Genomic DNA, 17,651 nt, shown 5'->3' on the forward strand with positions numbered 1-17,651 from the left:
TAAAAAAGTTTTAAAAACTTAAACGTCTTCACTGTTGTTGTTTTGTCACTTAAAAAGATTAATTTAGGGCCATTGTAAATCATACACTAGTTTTAACTGTGATTAAACAAGAGCAAATGTTTTGGTCATCTTGTGGTTATTTTTATGTTTATGCCTGGTGTAAACACATCCTGGGACATTGGCACATCAGAGGATATCGCAAAACGTCACCTTGCAGTTCCACTCCAGACCGTCAGGAGACTGAAACAGTCAACTCCCAGAGATGTGAACGTCAGAATTCGTAGTTCCGGTTTGAACATGTGGAATGGCTTCCTGAAGAAATCGCACATTACACAGAAGTGATAAAAAAATTCTAAATATTAGGAACAAACGGGTTTGTTACCATGGGTAAATTAAACGTCGTTATCCTGCGTTATCTTTCCAGAGATGACTTTAGGGTCCTGACAGCGGTACGTATACACTTTAAAGAGTTTTCATTAAAGCCATCAATATGTATTTATAACCTGTGTACAAGCTGAAGATAGTGGAAGTGTCAATCAAAATAAATAAAAATCACCCTTTCCCTGGATGCGTGTTAAACTGTCAAATGTATCACTTATTGTAGCATGATAATTTAAAGGAACGAAAATCGTTTGATTCCAATTTTAACGGTTGTTTTTATGTGTCATTTTGAATATTGGGAACATTTTCTCCTTTAAAAATGTTCCATTTGCTTAGTTATTTGCAGTGTTGGGTGTAATCTTATTGGTGATGAAGTTCTGTAATGTGATTACGTAAAGTAGTGTAGTGTATTACGTTTTAAATTATTGTAATCAGATTACAGTTGCTAACTTTCAATTAAGTACATTACTTTAGTTACTTGTATGTCACATATTTCTGAAATAAAAATGTATATGTAGCACATTTAAAACACATTTTATGTTTATATGTACTTCAGTTTGCGTTTTACAGCTGAAGGGTGTGCGACCCAAACAAATTATCATCAAGGTCAAGGAAGCGTTATTTTTAATTCCCTGAGTGGAAAAACAAAATCTTTTCTGTGAATAATATTTTAGTAAGTAACGTACAAGTAGTGTGATTACTTTTTTTTAGGAATGAATCCTTCGACTGTAATCTGCTTACAATTTTAGCATAGTAATCTGTAATTTTTATTAATTACTTTTTTGAGTGACTTACCCAATATTGGTTACACGCCAACTCACCCTAAAAGGCCCAGTTATGATTAACTAACCTTCGAACCAAGTTTCCATTATATTTAATAGTTGTTTCTTGGGGATACACAGGTGGAAATGGGCATGAAGAATCACGAAATCGTCCCTGTTAGTCTCATTTCATCCATTGCCAGTCTGAAACATGGAGGGTGTAACAAAGTTTTGAGAGAGCTGGTCAAACATAAACTGCTGGCGTATGAACGCAGTAAAAGTAAGAATTGCACTCATGTTCCCTAATAGTGTCATGTACCCATTTCAAATGTGTTTTTGTGGACCAGTGCAGCTTTAGTTGAATTTGCTGTCTCCTTTCAATAGCTGTGCAAGGATATCGCCTAAATAACGGTGGCTATGATTACCTGGCACTAAAGACACTTTCATCCAGAGATGTTATTCTGTCTGTTGGTAACCAAATGGGAGTTGGCAAAGAGTCAGGTCAGGATGATCATCATCTAATATTGGAGTTTCTCTAAATCATCTCTTCATGTATGCTTGAATTTATTATTTGTTTGATTAAAAATTAGGAATTCTGATACAAGTTCCTGTCCATTCTCTCTCAACCCTTTTACATATTTTTTTTAAAACATGCTGGTCATTTATAATGTTGACTTTATCCAACCTGAATTGCTTTGTCTTATATAACAGATATTTACATTGTTGCAAATGCTGAGGGGGAACAGTTTGCCCTGAAACTTCACAGACTGGGCCGGACATCCTTCAGAAACCTCAAGATCAAGAGAGATTACCACAAACATAGGCGCAATATGTCCTGGCTGTACCTGTCTCGGCTCTCTGCCATGAAAGAGTTTGCATACATGAAGGTACGATCCAATATACCAAGAGGTTATTTTCTTTTGTATGATTTCTACAAATGGAGGAAGACTCTGTCAAGGTGCATTATTAGGAGTTATTTTATTTAAATATGTTAAAATAACACATTTGTGTAAGTATCCATGTTTCTAACCTGAAAAAGTATTAATTTTGAATGCATTTTTTTCATTGACTAACAAACCAAAAATGGAAATTTGGATAGTCAAACTTTTTGATTTAATCAGCCAGTTGCAACTAAACCTATATCTTATACTAAATGCATCTTTTCAAGTATGTTTGTAGTTAAAGCCCTTGACTGGTGACCAATGTGTTGAGAGACCAGAAACGGTCTAGTTCTTGTTCATGCTAATGCTAGTTTGGGTTTAATTTAAGTTTCCTTATTTTTCAATAGGCATTATATGATCAAGGATTTCCTGTTCCAAAGCCAGTGGACTACAACAGACACGCAGTGGTTATGGAGCTCATTAATGGTTACCCTCTGTGAGTTTACCTACACTTAGTTTCAGATTATCAGATTTTAAAATGTACTTATAATGCATGGTTATTTTCAACTGCCAAACTGTGCAGTGGCATGCTTTATTCTATGACGTACCACGCTGTATAATAGAAAGGACATGGAAATACTGAAGAAATATGGTTGATTGTTTTTATATTGAAGATTTATTCTTTACACAGATGTCAGGTTCGAGAGATTCTAGACCCTGCTGCACTGTACAGTGAAATTATGGAGCTGATAGTCAAACTTGCCAATCATGGCTTGATTCACGGAGACTTCAATGAATTTAACCTCATGCTTGATGACAGTGACCATGTCACAATGATTGACTTCCCTCAGATGGTCTCCACCTCACATCTAAATGCAGAATGGTGATTATCTGAACTGAAAAATGGATAATCATTGTTTAATAGTAAACAGTGGCACTGAAATTACATTTTAATTTGTTTGCAAAGGTACTTTGATCGGGATGTCAAGTGTATTCGAGATTTCTTCTGCAAAAGATACAATTATGAAAGTGAACTCTATCCAACATTCAAAGACATAAGGTAATTTTTTAAAAGCATAAAGTGACGTCTCAAAGGGGTTTAAAGCTGAAGTGTGTAACCAAACGGATTGGCAAAAATATTTTTTCAAGCAGGTTCTGCTTCTTCCATTGGTCTGACACAAAGACTGAGGCCATACTGCTATGTTGGGATAATCGGGATACCAAAACAATATGAATAGTGCCACAGTGTTAAACTATGTTAACATTGAAACAATTACACACGTCACCTTACGTATCCTTGCTTTGTCATAATGTAACATGGCATGGTCTAGGCTTGCATGATTGAAGAGACTGATCAAAGATATATTATATATTCCTCAATATAGGAGATCATGTTCTCTGGATGTGGAGATCTCAGCCAGTGGCTACACCAAAGAGCTGCAGCAGGATGACTGTTTGCTCCACCCTGAAGGTCCAGAGGGTGAGGAGAGTCTCAGTGGAGATGAAGATAATGACGACATGCCTGAGTCAGCAGATGAAACAGTTCAGGCAACCTCAGTGGACACTATCAGCATGGAGGAGTTTAAACATGCAATGCTAGAGTTGGAAGGTCTGACAATTAGTAAGGAGACCCCATCAGAAGAGAACGATGTAGAGGAATATGAGGGAGTTGAATGTGAAAACGAGATCCCTTCAGAGGACATTCACAACGAAACAGTTTCTGAAGTTTCCAAGGACTTGGGTAGGGACAAGGATGATGAAAAAGAGGATGAGTGTCCTGATTTGGTTGACCTGTCCACATGCAACAAAGAGTTCAGGCCTTTCAGGTGAAAAATCAAAATAAGTCATTTTGAATTTGTAGTAACTAATCAGTTTTATTGTAATTGTGACCAATGCACTTAAAGGGATGGTTCATCCAAAATTCAAATTATCATAATTTATCCACCCTCATGCATCCCAGATGTGTATGACTTTCTTTCTTCTGGTGAACACGAAGATTTTTATAAGAATATTTCAACTCTGTTGGTCCTTTCAATGCAAGTGAATGGTCGCCAGAAATCGGAAGGTCTAAAAAGCTGGTAAAGACATCATAAATGTAATCCATACGGCTCCAGTGTTTAAATCCATGTCTTCAGAACCAATATGATAGATGTGGGTGAGAAACAGATTTAATATTTATGTCCTTTTTTCCTATAAATCTCCAATTTCACTTTCAAAGATACGGATTTCACCACTGGAGTCTTATGGATTACTTTCAGATTTCTAGCCAACATTCACTTTGATTGTGAGGACCTACAGAGCTGAGATATTCTTATAAAAATCTTTGTTTGTGTTCTGCAAAATAAAGAAAGTCATACACATTTGGGATGGGATGAGTGTGAGTAAATGATGGGTGAACAACCTCTTTAAGAATTGTTACCTGCAAAACAGGCTGCTTTTATTATTCGCATTCTGCTTTGTTTTTTCCCATTGCGTTTCGCAACCCTGTTAGAACAGATCTGAGATCCACTGCTCTTGGTTGCTGAATTAAAGTGCTTGATCATGCTAGAACAAGCCCATCAAAATGCTAACAGGGGGTTGCACAGACTAGTCAATTATTCGACAACAACTAACGTAGTGAACACCATCAGCCTTAAGTCGACAAGACACTCACCCCGTGATTTACAAAAAGTGTCTGCAGGAAATACAGCTGGTGTGAAGCCTGGTGACTTTGAACTGAAAAGGCGCATTGGCTCAAATATCGGCTGTGATGTTCTGTCAGACACGCTTTAAAAACACAAACACAGAATGCACTTTAGAAGTTGTGAATCGACAACAATCTTCCGATGACATGACAGAATGCATCCCCATAGTCAGCTTTGTGTGTTGGGACATCTGACTTGGATGTTGTTCGCTCCTTCAAGAATGTGATTCGGCAACAGTTTAGAAAAGAACTTCAAGTTAGAGTCTACTGACATCGGGTGTGCGGTGATTTGGGTTGCAATGGCTTCACAACTAGTTGAATTCGACTTTACTGGGCTCGACTAGTCGACTATTAAAAATCAGTAGTCATGCAACCCCTAAGAGAGTTTCATTTAAGAATTGTGACCATGAAGAATGGTGCTTTAAATTAAACCTATTGCAGTTGAAAAAAGTATTGCGCTTACACCTAATACTCTCAGGCATGTAATCCAACAGAGATCAAGTTAGCCTTGAGAAAGAGCAGAGGAGGAGAACAACTAGTGAAATGACCATTGGAAGTGTTGGCAGTTGTTCCACTATTCCACCTGTGAGTACAACCCTTGATAAATGTATTTAAGTCACATTTGATGTTGATTGTATATGTATATAGTTCATGATTTTGCCTTCAAAAAGGGTAATCTAAGGGTAAAAAAGCTTGCATTAGGATGTCTTACTGTAGGTTTTAAATGATTCAGTTTAGGTATATGTTTTGAAGTGTCTGAGTGATCCATTTGCCTGTTCCCGACTGCAGGATGTCATCAGGCAGAAAGTGAGGAGACAGCTCACCAAACAGCAGAAGGCTGCTCAGAGACAACGTTTGCAGAAGGGTGAGGCCAACCTGGTGACCAAGGAGAGGCGAGAAAATCAAATCAACATCAAAAGCAGTTTGGATGCAGCTCAATTCTGGGGCTGAGAATGGCATAGAAATACTTCAAAAGAAATCACTCTGGACTTCTGAAATGTTTCTTTGCCTCTTGTTACCTATTTGTGTATGACATTAATAAAAACCCTTGTAAAAACAATGAATGTGGAAGTTAGGTCGTCTTTGTCATGACAAATTTTATGAATTGAAATTAGTATATTTTTTTTTAAATGTTTTAAAGATGTTTTGTTTGTTGTTTTTTTTAAGACAAAAAAATACAATAAAAAATTCCCCCCCATTCTTTCTCTGGTTCAGGGATGCAAATTACTCACCTTTCAGCTAAAGTCACCTTTTCTGAAGCTTATTTGCCCAATTGTTTGGTGAAATGTTCTACATTTTCCTTATTAAAATCACTTGAAATGGTTACTTAAGCTTAAATACTTAAAAAAACAACAACAAATCAATGGAAAATATACATTTGGAAAACCTATGACTTTCTCACATATTTCTCACAACTCTTATGAGTTTGGTTCCCTGCTGGTTAGCACTTTTGTTTGACCTGATTTTATCGTTAAAAATGATAAAGAATTAAGTGACACCTTTGTTCACATATGTTATTGTTTTACAGGACTTTAATATAACTGCAGATGTAAACTGATCCTTGCAAACATTTACCATGATTCTCGTGGCATTATTACTGTAAATAATAGATGAATATGGGATCCCCTCCAGACAATGTAAGTAATTTTAAGAATAATTTATTAAAGTGTTTATTTGTTGAGGACAGTGGCGGTGTCCTGAAAATATATGGTACCCGTCAGGATGTGCTACCAACACTATATCAGCATTGTTTTAGCACGTACCGGGACTAATTCCAAATTACCACAGTTTTATTGTAGGAATAGAATTTAAGTACCGGTTATATTTAGGTAGGAACTGTGGCTACCTTAGTAAATATGTGTGATTTCATATTTATTGTTTATTTGTTTTTCTGGACAATGTACCGTCTTTCATAAGGATTTTCGCTTCGCTTTTTGTCCCTTCTCGCTGGCCGTGTTAAGAGGAAAGGCACATGATCTGTAGATTGCGATAATGTACAGGAACACAACAAAGCGAGAAGATTTGACAGCTGCAACCAAAACGTTATGACTAACTGACAGCCGCTGTTTATAAGAGGCATATATTAATAAATTAGGTAGGTCATACTCATTTTCTTTGTCACATTAGCCGAATCTGAGATGATTGTATTTTGGATAGCAAATCAGTTATGTTAGCAGGAGTTGTGTTGACATCTGCTCCTCCCTGCAGTTTCATGGTGTAACTGGCTATTTCTATTTACTATTACTAGTAATGATAGCGTCCTCCTTGGCGAGCTTGGTAAACTAGTTTCAGCCGTGTTAAGAATGAAAAATGCTGATTTAACCTCGTCAGACGGACGTTAACTGCTGTCTGGACTCTTATATGTCACTGTCAGTTGACATGGATGATGTAAACAATAGAATCGATATCGACAGAATCAATATTAAACAATAGAATCTCCGCTCAGTGTTTTAGTTGGTCTATTTTTTTCCACATAGATGATTGTAATGCCATTGGATATTGCATTGCTGTGACTGAATCCTCTCCTTCAGTTCAGAAAGTTTTAGAGATCATGTGGATAACTGTGTGGAGATGGAGGCTGTGAGACCCAAAAAGTCCAAGTCCAGTGGAAAGATACAGGTGAAAACCCATCCATATAAGCACATAGAAATGCTCATCCTCTTAAAGGTATAGTTCCTCTAACAAAAAAAGTATCATCATTTGCTTACCAGATGTGTATGGCTTGCTTTCTTCTACAGTACACAAACTAAGATTGTAAGAGGAATATCTCAGCTCTGGTGGTACATGCATTGCAATTGAATAATGATTAACACTTTAAAGCTCCAAAAAATCACATTAAGGCAGCATTAAAGAAAGCCATAAAACTCCATTGGTTAAATCAATGTCTTTAGAAGTGATATGATATGTGTGGGTGAGAAACAGATAAATATTTAAGTCCTTTTTTTCCCCACTTTTTCTCAGCTTTCGTTTTCACATTCTGAAAGTTGCACTTGCATGTGTTCAAAAATCTGGTCACCATTCACTTGCATTGTATGGACATACAGAGCTGAGATATCTTCTAAAAATCTTAATTTGTGTTCAGCAGAAGAAAAAGTCATACACATCTGGGATGGTGTGAGGGAGAGTAAATGATGAGAGAATTTTCATTTTTGGGTGAAATTTACCTTTAATATGTGTTGAAAATGCATATGCTTGAAATTATATTCTATAATAAATGCACTCATCTCATAAGCCTAAAATGAAAAGATTTCTCCATTTTGAAGAGTGATATTTTACTTCTCCAACAGGTCAAAAAGGAAAGACCGTCTGAGGGTGTTAGAAAGCCTTCGGGACCATCTACAGATCTCCACGAGACAGCACCAGCTCCTGAGTTCACTGATTTCACAGATGTTCCCCTCAGTCTTTCTCCTGTGCCTCATGCCACTGATCTGAACCCACCCACTCAGCCCTCAGTAGACCATAATGACAATGATGAAAAGGATCAAGACAGAGGTCTCTTGTGTGATACGACTGAAATACTGGAGAAACCCCCGTGCCAGGAAGACACGCAGCATAAATTGCAGTCTCATCGTGTGGATCAAGCTTTGGTGCACACTCAGTACCGCCAATGTGGTCAAAGAATTCCAGAGCCATTTAGTGTCCCTTCTACACTTCCCTCGATCCCAGCTGCTTGCTCTGAGCCTCAACTCTTGGAAGCCACATGCTCTATCACCTATGGACTGGTAGATGCTGTCCTTATGCCATTGGATTCTGAGGCAGCAGTCAGGCCTGGAAAAATAGCTGTTCAACCTCTAGCTAGCCAGGAATCCTCCCCACCCTGCTTAGTCCCTGTGGAGGTCGCTGATGTGGAGAGGCTTTATCCAGAGCTGCCAAGGACCTACCAGACTTTAAAGCCCTTTACTAGTGAGCAGCTACGAACCTGGGAGCCGGGTTCCTGGCTGGAAAACGTGGAGCTCCATGCAGCAGAATTCCAGAGTCTGGCCCACCAAGAGGGACATGAGTTGTATGAGCTGCTGCTGAGTTACTGGAGGTGCCGTAAGCAGTTGACCCAGGCCCAGACTGAACTGCAGGCTGCTAACTCTGACTGCAAAAATGTACAGAATCGGCTGTGGAGCTTTAAGGACGAAAGGCTTTCGTTACAGGTGAGAAATGCAGGTGGTGTTGGTAGTGTAATGGCTTTGGATATTGGTAGCTAATATTTCCAATTTTAAAGGCAAACAAATAACTAGAAAGTTGCTGAGAGTATAGTCCTCTATCTCTATGAAATGATTGGGTATAGAACATCACCATTATATTTAGTATGCAGTAACTTTAGATAAAAAAAACACCAAACATTTATATTAAGTAGTAATGGTTCTCAACTGGTATTGCTTCAGGACCCAGACATTACATTGGACATAAATTGGTGACCCAAAACAGTAACAAAATTGGTTATCTTACAAAATTAAACAGTAATGCAAAATCAAACATTGAAATGTAATAAATAATTTATTATTGTTTCTAAATTTATTTTTAACTTCTTTTCATTCATTTACAGCACTAAACCAATTGCGCAATTGGCACAGACCATGTATATCCTTGTTGCAAGTGAACCCATATTTAATGTAAACTCACTGAGCACTTTATTAAAAAATACTATGGTCCTAAGAAAGTTCCTGATGCGATCTTCTGTTGTTGTAGCGCATCCGCCCCATTGTTTGACGTGTTGTGCATTTTGAGATGCTATTCTGCTCACTACAATTGTACAGAGTGGTTATCTGAGTTACTGTAGCCTTCCTGTCAGTTTGAACCAGTCTGGCCATTCTTCATTGACCTCTCTTATCAACAAGGCATTTCAGTCCACAGATCTGCTGCTCATTGGGTGTTTTTTTTGTTTTGGCACCATTCTGAGTAAACTCTAGACACTGTTGTGTTTGAAAATCCCAGAAGATCAGCAGTTATAGAAATACTCAAGCTAGCCTGTCTGGAATAATCATGCCAAACTCTAAATCACAGAAATATTTTTTCCCCCATTCTGATGGGTGATGCGAATATTAACTAAAACTCAGTATCAGTAAAATCTCTGTATCAGTAAAATACCTGTGGGTGCTCAGTGAGTATACATTTCATTTTCTTTTACCTTGCACATTTTTTTTCATGGATTTTTTTTAAATAAGGGGATTTCACATAACCAAGTCACAGATTAATTTGCGCCAAAATACTGTAGAGTTTGTTTGGATGCCCAGCATTTGAGGTCAACTAAAAAAGATATTGGAACCCTTTTCTCTTCCTTTTTAAAAGTTGATAAGCCTGTTTAATTTGCTATTCTAACTATACACATTTTAATGGTTATTTTGTCATTTGTTCCCTTGCTGTCTATCACCAGATCTAAACAGACATGATCAGAATAGATCTGTAATCCATTTTTTGTTGTGAACATCCATTATGTGTTTTTGTCTTTGGTGACTTGTGGTAAGGTTTGTTGCAGTAGCCTGATCCCTGGTCTAAAAAAGTTTTGTAGTATGTTTCATTGTAGGCTATTGTCTAAGTAACTCTATGCCTTAACTATAAATTCTTATATACTGTTTATTTCTATTTTTCTTTTCACAAAAACACACCCACACGTTTGCTTTACAGGGTGTGTGTGCAGACCAGGCCAAGGTGTTTGGCTACCACTCTTACCAGCAGGTGACACTAAATGAAGCAGCAATAGCTGAGCTGAAGCATCTGTTTGCTGCTAAGGCAGAAATACTACATCAAACGGTGGCGCTGCACTCGTACACCTCCATACTGTCCCGCCTGCAAGTGGAGTCTTATCTCTACCATTTGCTCAGCAGTAACCCCACCACCAAGAGTGTGGCTGTACAAGATACAAGCACAGGCAAGTCCACACTGATAAGTTTGTGTAAGCACTACTTTAATATGGTTCGATACCTTGGATGGTGATAAATAAGTCACAAATAATTAGTTAGGTTTTCACTGTGTGCTTTAGTGTCTTGAATACTTTCAAACTTTCACTGGCTTTTTTTGTGTGTGAAAAACCTCTAGGAAATATGAATGTTTGAATTATTTTGGAGACATATCAGCTCCTCATTGTATGACTAGTACAGACAACTTTTATAATATTATTATATATTTACTACTGATCAATAAAATGGGTAGAATTTCTGCTGAAATTAGTGCGCTCTGTAAATTTAAATGTTGGTTCTATTGATTTTTGTGTGTGATGTTGTGCATTGAACTTCACAGTAAGTCCAAAGTCTCAACCCTCCTCTTTGCACCCGCTGAAGGAGAGCATCAGTGTGCTGTTCATTTTCACCAGACGGGTTCTAGATGATTCTCAGTTTCAGACTGACATCCATCTCTGGCTGCAGAGGCTGGTAAAGACCCACAAACACCAGCTCATGAGTTAAACAAAATACCAATGTCATGATACATGGGAAAAGTAAGGCCTTGGTCAGACAGGTAGAAAATTTGTAAAATACATTTTTTAATTTGTACAGTAGAAAAACCCAATAAAACATCTATTGCTAAACATCCACATGGTGAACTTATGCAAGTTTCCATCATTACTTTTACAGCCAATTTGAACATGCTAGCAAAAGCAGCTGCAGTCTGAACAGAAAAAATATCAGACCTGACCACATATTACTTGTAGTTTGAGCAATCAATCTAAAGAATTGGATTTAAGAAAAAAACAAATGTTTCCTAAAGTGTAAACAAAGCCTAAGGGGTGATGTACAGTATAATCAGCTGGTCAATATTGTTGACAAATCAATAAGAAAATGTACATGAAATATTGATTTGAATTTAAATATTTTTTTTAATGGGAAGAAAGAGACGACAGAGTCATACGAGAAACATTAAAGTAACAGTGAAGGAGATTGGTTGCCATGGACAATGGACTACCATGTAATAATATGAGATCATATTAGAAAGCATGATCTTCATATGCGAAACATTTGAAACTGTATAAATTTTACATTCTGTAGCTAGAAATACTGTAAATATTATCATGTATTTCAGATCATTTGATGCAAGCTTGCAATATTAATAGCCTTGCATCCCATATCAGCCTCGTTATTAGACCAGCTTTTCATGACCTGCAATAAAACCTATAAGTTTGTCTCTGCGCAGGTCTCTGTGCTGCATCTGGTTGGTTCTTCAGGAGATCATCTGTTCATCCTAAACCACCTGCTCTGCTGTCCTGCAGGATTGGGGAAATGGGCTGTGCCATTTCTACAGGTACTCAAATAGAGTTTTTATGTGCTTTACTATGTAAATCTCACAATGGACACTAATGAGAAACAGTGGGTGATATGTAGTAAATGATAACAGGTACAAATATGAAGATAAAAAAATAGCTTGTCTTATAATAATCATAATAATCATTGTGTCTGCTTTCCTTCCATAGATCAAAGTATTGGATAACCCATCTGGAGTGTATTATTTCATGCAGGCTCTGGCTGTTCTCATGTCTCCTGCAAGGTGAAGATTAGCTTTACTGGGAATTAAGCTCAAGCTCATATAACATTTATTTTGTCTTTTGTTATAATTTGACTCAAATAGCTAGTCCTATTGTTTGAAACACTTGTAACTACAAGCAGGAATTGGACTAGATGAAATCACGGGCTTGCATCTTTTGTGGCATGGTCAATTGTTGTAACATATCTATTGGACACCACCTCCCCTCCAACCAGTCTCTCATAGAATGGCCAGTATTATTTATGTAAAAACAAACAGACATGGACATTTAATTTAATTTGAAGATGTGTGTGTGTAACATAGGCACCGTATAGACTTCCTGGGACACATGAAACCCAGTGACCCAAAGGGCAATAACAGTGTTTCAGGACCTGCGTCTGGAAACTGGACTCTAGTGGATGAGGGTGGAGAAGAGGTAAGTGTCATGAAAGTTACAACCCTGCACAAGACAGCATCTATGTTATGGTTTTCCTTCTATTTGTATAAGTGTATGTTATTATACTGTATATATGTGTGTGTGTGTGTATATATGTGTGTGTGTGTGTGTGTGTGTGTGTGTGTGTGTGTGTGTGTGTGTGTGTGTGTGTGTGTGTGTGTGTGTGTGTGTGTGTGTGTGTGTGTGTGTGTGTGTGTTTATCTCACTGTGTATATTTTTTGCATCAAGAAACTTTTATTTGCAATTGATAATATTTTATAGCTTCCTGGGGTTGACTAGAAACACTTAAAATTGCTCTCATCAGCATGGACTGAAAATGTTAAAATTGTCTCTATGTAACCATGAACAAAACCTTTGCTTTGTGTGTACGCCATACTTTACAGTGTTATCACTGTACGCCATACTCTCGTGTGACAACTTCTGTAACACTTTTTTTTTTTTTTTTTTTAACTCTCTCAGGATGAAGACCCAGAAACAAGCTGGATGCTGCTGTCTGAGGATGATCTGATTTTATTGTTCTCTCAGTTTCCCTTTGATGAGCTCTTCAAACACATACTAGGGATCTGCTCTAAAGGTGAGACTCTCATTATGCCCTATAGACAAGATAAGCAGTGACAGTCATGATCCCACATTGTTCAAGTTCAACATTTTCCTGTGATTCTTGTTAGTAGATATTATAGTAATAGAGTGCCGAAGTTATGACGTCACTTTGTAGGACAATTCTGAAGTTAGCGGCGCATGGGTTCCCTCGATTGAAAAGCTATGCATTTTCCCCATAGACTTTTGGAAAATCGCAAAAAATAAGATCTGTGTTCAACAAAGAGTTGTGACACTTACACGTTTTGTCTATCAAGATAATATTTACAAGTTAATCCAAAATTTATACATTTTGAAGCCTAAATAAAGCCGTCAGATATAAAATGCTAACGGTAGGCTATAAACGGACTACAGCACACCATGGTCGCGGATCAACGTCATCATCAAGCTTCCTCAAACTTTATTTAAAAAACACGCTCGCTCATTATGATCTGCGCTGTGTATGAACACTTATCCACTTTTTCATGAGAAATATTGCCCATTCGTTTTTTCCAAAAATGTTAGAAACTAATTTTGTTTATGCGTGCCTCTCTGAGATTTTTTTAAAATCTTTTGTTAATGTTTTATTTATTCGTTTATTATTTTGTTAGTTTATATAAACCTTAATATTATTTTCTTTGTGATTAAATTATTATGCCTGATCATTGTGCCCCAAATAAACTTTAAAGATTATCTTTCACAGTATTATGTTTGATTGTATGTTTGCATACCATTTGCTAATTCGCCAGAAAAAACCCCGCGATTTTACCATCTCATAAGAACGTTAGCTATGGCCGTATCAATTTCCAATCTTATGTCCTTTTTCTTAGACGATAGAAAAACCATAGATCGAGGAGAGAACCACTATAAATCTGGACATGTAGAACAGTGCAGATTAGATGCTGGTTTACTTGCCGGTATTGTAAGGGCCAGCATGAGGGACAAGGTTTATCGAGTCTCGGTAAGTAAAACTAGGGAGAGATGAAAAGGTAAATTTCTAAGAACGTGAGACTGAAACGCGGGCTAGTGAGAGATTTCCTGTTTGTCATGATGACGTCTAAAGTCCCCGCCAAAGGATGTAGTCCCATTTAGCAACTTGTTAGCAATCACTGTTTTTAAGACACAATAAAGTTTAAAAAACCACAAGCAGGTTATAACTGGTGTGTTTTATTTCATAGATCAAAACGTGAAAATATTTAGAGGCTTTGTTAACCACAGACCTTATTTCAGGCGATTTAGCAAAAACCATTCAAAAAACCCATAGACTTTAGGGCGAGGGAACCGGAAGTGCTAAAATGCTAACTCACTTCCGCGTTTTGGCCTACAAAGTGACGTCATAACTTCGGCACTCTATAAACAAACTAAATACATAACTAATGCTATCTCGTTATGTCTAAGTAATTGCATTTTCTCCAAATTGCTATCCCTGTTAAATGTTTCTCTTGCCAATAGGTGACTATCAGCCTCAAGCCACCACTAGTCAAAAGATGATGAAGATATTTGCGTTCGCTTCTTCACTGGTTGAGTTGCTCGCAGTCGGCTTGCAGACCTACAACAGAGCACGTTATCGCCAGTTTGTAAAGAGGATTGGTCACATGATCCGGTACATTGGCTTTATAATTTCATTTCATACTGTTAAATATCCTCAACGGGAGATATTATTCTAAAGAACATTTAGGTTGTCTGTCACATTTAATTACTAATTAATCTGTAACTGCTATTGGTATCCATAATAAGTATTTGTACACGGTGGACTTCTACATGTGATACCTGTTGTTGCCAATATGTCCATGTTCTTCATAATATTCTTCAGGATGACACTCTGCTATGTGAGTGACCACTGGGCGCAGTACATCAGCCTTACAGGTGTGAGCAGGAGCACACTGCAGGAACAGTCCTTCACAGTGGAGAAGCTGCAGGTGGAGTTTGACCATCTCTTTCTGAGAGCAGTGCTGCACGTGCTGAAGTCCAAGAGGTATACAGCCTATGCTGTAAATATATGAAGGTTTTTGTTGATTTTGAAGATGTGTTTAAGTTGAAGTTTAAAATCGAGGAAAATGTTGCACCTGTGGAAGACATTGAGCTTTGGTGAGCATGCTGGAGATGTAGGATCATATCCAACGTGCTTCGGTCCCTGATCCTATTCCCCCATCTATTACTATATAATTTCCTGTGTATTCTCTACTTTCACTGTCAATAAAATGGCAAAAGCACAGAAATACAATTTCTTCCTTGAAATATGGGTAATCGTTCTTTGTTGTTCACAGACTGGGTATATGGCTGTTCATGTCTGAGATGCCATATGGCACTTTATCCAGCGCCATGCTGTGGAAAATTTTCTACATCATGCAGTGTGCAGAGACGGATGGTCTAGAGAAGCTCAGCTGTAGCCTGAGTGCTGAAGACTGTATCCAGGGGCTCAGAGGTAAGACAGTCAGCACATCTAAGTATGATTTAGAGGACGAACGCTAAGGGGTGAATTCATTAAACTGTTGCTTGATGTTTCAGTGCAATTAGCTATGTCTTTTTTCCAACCACCTGCAATCTTGTTTAAGCAGGCGCAGTCAGCCCTGAAATAGCACTGTGTCTTCAGTATTTAAATGAAGTCATTGTCATTCCTCTCCATGCGAACACGCCCCTTTCTATGTAAATTAGGATCATTATAGATGATTATATCATTTACAAAAATTGCCTGGCACAATTTATATTGCGCTGTGATCGCCAAATGAAAGCTGGCTGTATAGTTGATTTTATTTAAGAGAGATCTTTGTAAAAAAAAAAATTCCATCAATCTTGCAAGCAGTAGTTTTAGTTTATTAAATAATTATCAAATGATGTAAAAGAGTGTTCAGAAATGGCCCATGCAAATTGCAATCAGCACAGATTTTGTAGCTGGGATTGTGCCGTTGCTCTGCATAATTCCTTTAGTGAATTGGATGCTAAACCAGTGCAGACCAGTGCAAAAAAAATATTGTGATTTGTTTTTTTTTAGTTTTTTTTGGAGTTCCCCACTTAGTGTGTGTTTACGTGTTTCCAGAACCAAGCCACCAGGAGAAGTTTGAGCACTGGCTGTCAGAGATAAACAGCTCAGATGGAATCTGCCTTTTGACAACATTTGCACACATGGCCGAGCCCAGACGCACTGATGTTGACCCAGAGTTTGTCAGGACCATTGTGCTGGAGATATTTGAGGTGATTTCACTCTGAAGTCTGCACAAACAGACAAAGCAAGAAACCATCATTCATAACATTTGGCTCAAATGTGGATATTCTGATATCCTAATAGCTTCCCTTGGTAGTTAATCCATTATCTCCATTTTTGCTCTAACCTTGTCACAGAAGTCTTACATTCCAGATGCTACAATTTAAATTATTCTGTTTTTATTTCCTCAAGGTGTCCTATGTGAGTATTGCCACTCGAGAGATCTTCTCTAAAGTGGGACGGGAGTTGCTGGCTGTTATAGCATCTGCCCACCCTCACATCATCTCTGTATTGTTGGAGAGACTGAGAGAGACCATAGACAAAGTGGGCATGGTAAGTAACCTCCTGCAATGTCCAATCCACCAAAGACAGATGAACAGTTTACTGAGACCCAAGCATGATTGCTGTGGGCATTTTCCATTTCGCTTTTTGATTTTTGAAGTAGTAGCAACTAATAAACCTGCAAAAAAAAAACATTCTAGAGCAAATAGATTTCCAAAAAATGTATATCCATGAACAGCGGGACTAAAATATTTTAAATAATACAAAACAAAAAGTCTGATTTTATTTTATCAAATTCTTTATTTTGTTTCCAGGAGTGTTGGTTATTCATATTTTTGAGACATTACAGACATTACAACAGAAATTAGCATAATTAATTCTGATTCAAAGTAATGATCAGCATAAGCCAATCACGGCCAACCATATTATAATAAAATAATACATTATAAATTCTGAATTGAAGTACTGATTACCATTGTCCCATGTCTGCCAAACATGTTGAGTGGTCCAAACATCATCTGCAGCCTGAAACTGAAATTTTGATAGGAAGTTTGGATTGAATTCACTTAGCTGTATTTAGAACAATAGGATGCAGTTTTTGATTTTCAGCTTTTGGATAAAACTATTTATTCTCAATTACTAGGATTTCTAAGGAGAAAATGCACTGAAGTACACATTAGTGTACATTTTGTTTAACAGCGTGGCGTTTCGTGATAAATCACTCAAATTAAAAAAATGGCATATCGGATGAAACTAGAGACTGTCTAGTTCTTTTGACTCCAACAGGTTTAATGTAAAAACTTAATTAGGTTTCTTACCCGATGTCGTTTTTTTTGTTTGGCGTTTCTCCCAAAAACAAACTCCGCTGTGATCGGCGCCATGTTGTTTTTTCACATTAATCCATCAAAATTTTAACTCTTTACTGACAGCTCCTGAACTGAGATTTGTCAGCTTAAATTATTTTAAATAATGTGTTGCATTTAGC

The 17,651-nt window shown here is 37.5% G+C and overlaps 2 protein-coding genes across 3 annotated transcripts in view; both read left to right on the top strand.

Annotated features, from left to right (window-relative positions):
• The first annotated feature begins 267 nt into the window (after positions 1-267).
• riok2 (RIO kinase 2 (yeast)) lies at positions 268-5,918 on the top strand. The gene is made up of 10 exons (XM_052098311.1): positions 268-449; positions 1,284-1,422; positions 1,527-1,643; positions 1,854-2,029; positions 2,431-2,519; positions 2,715-2,906; positions 2,991-3,083; positions 3,409-3,849; positions 5,201-5,291; positions 5,496-5,918. Exons 1-10 carry the CDS (start codon positions 384-386, stop codon positions 5,655-5,657), a joined length of 1,566 nt encoding a protein of 521 aa, XP_051954271.1. The 5' UTR covers positions 268-383; the 3' UTR covers positions 5,658-5,918.
• Positions 5,919-6,687: 769 nt separating this feature from the next.
• Positions 6,688-17,651, top strand: part of epg5 (ectopic P-granules autophagy protein 5 homolog (C. elegans)) — a 38,671-nt gene continuing 27,707 nt past the window's right edge. The window contains exons 1-14 of one of the 2 annotated variants that reach the window (XM_052098127.1): positions 6,688-6,801; positions 7,238-7,325; positions 7,994-8,848; positions 10,323-10,570; positions 10,939-11,065; positions 11,823-11,930; positions 12,100-12,173; positions 12,474-12,585; positions 13,066-13,180; positions 14,635-14,785; positions 14,996-15,157; positions 15,450-15,607; positions 16,220-16,374; positions 16,577-16,717. In XM_052098127.1, the coding sequence (XP_051954087.1) occupies positions 7,278-7,325; positions 7,994-8,848; positions 10,323-10,570; positions 10,939-11,065; positions 11,823-11,930; positions 12,100-12,173; positions 12,474-12,585; positions 13,066-13,180; positions 14,635-14,785; positions 14,996-15,157; positions 15,450-15,607; positions 16,220-16,374; positions 16,577-16,717 (2,454 nt within the window). In that variant the 5' untranslated portion in view covers positions 6,688-6,801; positions 7,238-7,277. Of the gene's footprint in view, positions 6,802-7,183; positions 7,326-7,993; positions 8,849-10,322; positions 10,571-10,938; positions 11,066-11,822; positions 11,931-12,099; positions 12,174-12,473; positions 12,586-13,065; positions 13,181-14,634; positions 14,786-14,995; positions 15,158-15,449; positions 15,608-16,219; positions 16,375-16,576; positions 16,718-17,651 lie in introns of both variants that reach the window. The other variant, XM_052098136.1, reaches the window with a different exon arrangement.

The sequence above is a fragment of the Xyrauchen texanus genome, chromosome 3 (genome assembly GCF_025860055.1).
Source record: "Xyrauchen texanus isolate HMW12.3.18 chromosome 3, RBS_HiC_50CHRs, whole genome shotgun sequence".
In the NCBI taxonomy this organism is placed as follows: Eukaryota; Metazoa; Chordata; class Actinopteri; order Cypriniformes; family Catostomidae; genus Xyrauchen; species Xyrauchen texanus.

Coding starts and splice junctions, on each gene's coding strand:
- riok2 (XM_052098311.1), top strand. CDS start 384: ATGGGTAAATTAAACGTCGTTATCCTGCGTTATCTTTCCAGAGATGAC. Junction 1,644..1,853: donor GGGAGTTGGCAAAGAGTCAG/GTCAGGATGATC, acceptor CTTATATAACAG/ATATTTACATTGTTGCAAAT. Junction 2,907..2,990: donor TCACATCTAAATGCAGAATG/GTGATTATCTGA, acceptor TTGTTTGCAAAG/GTACTTTGATCGGGATGTCA.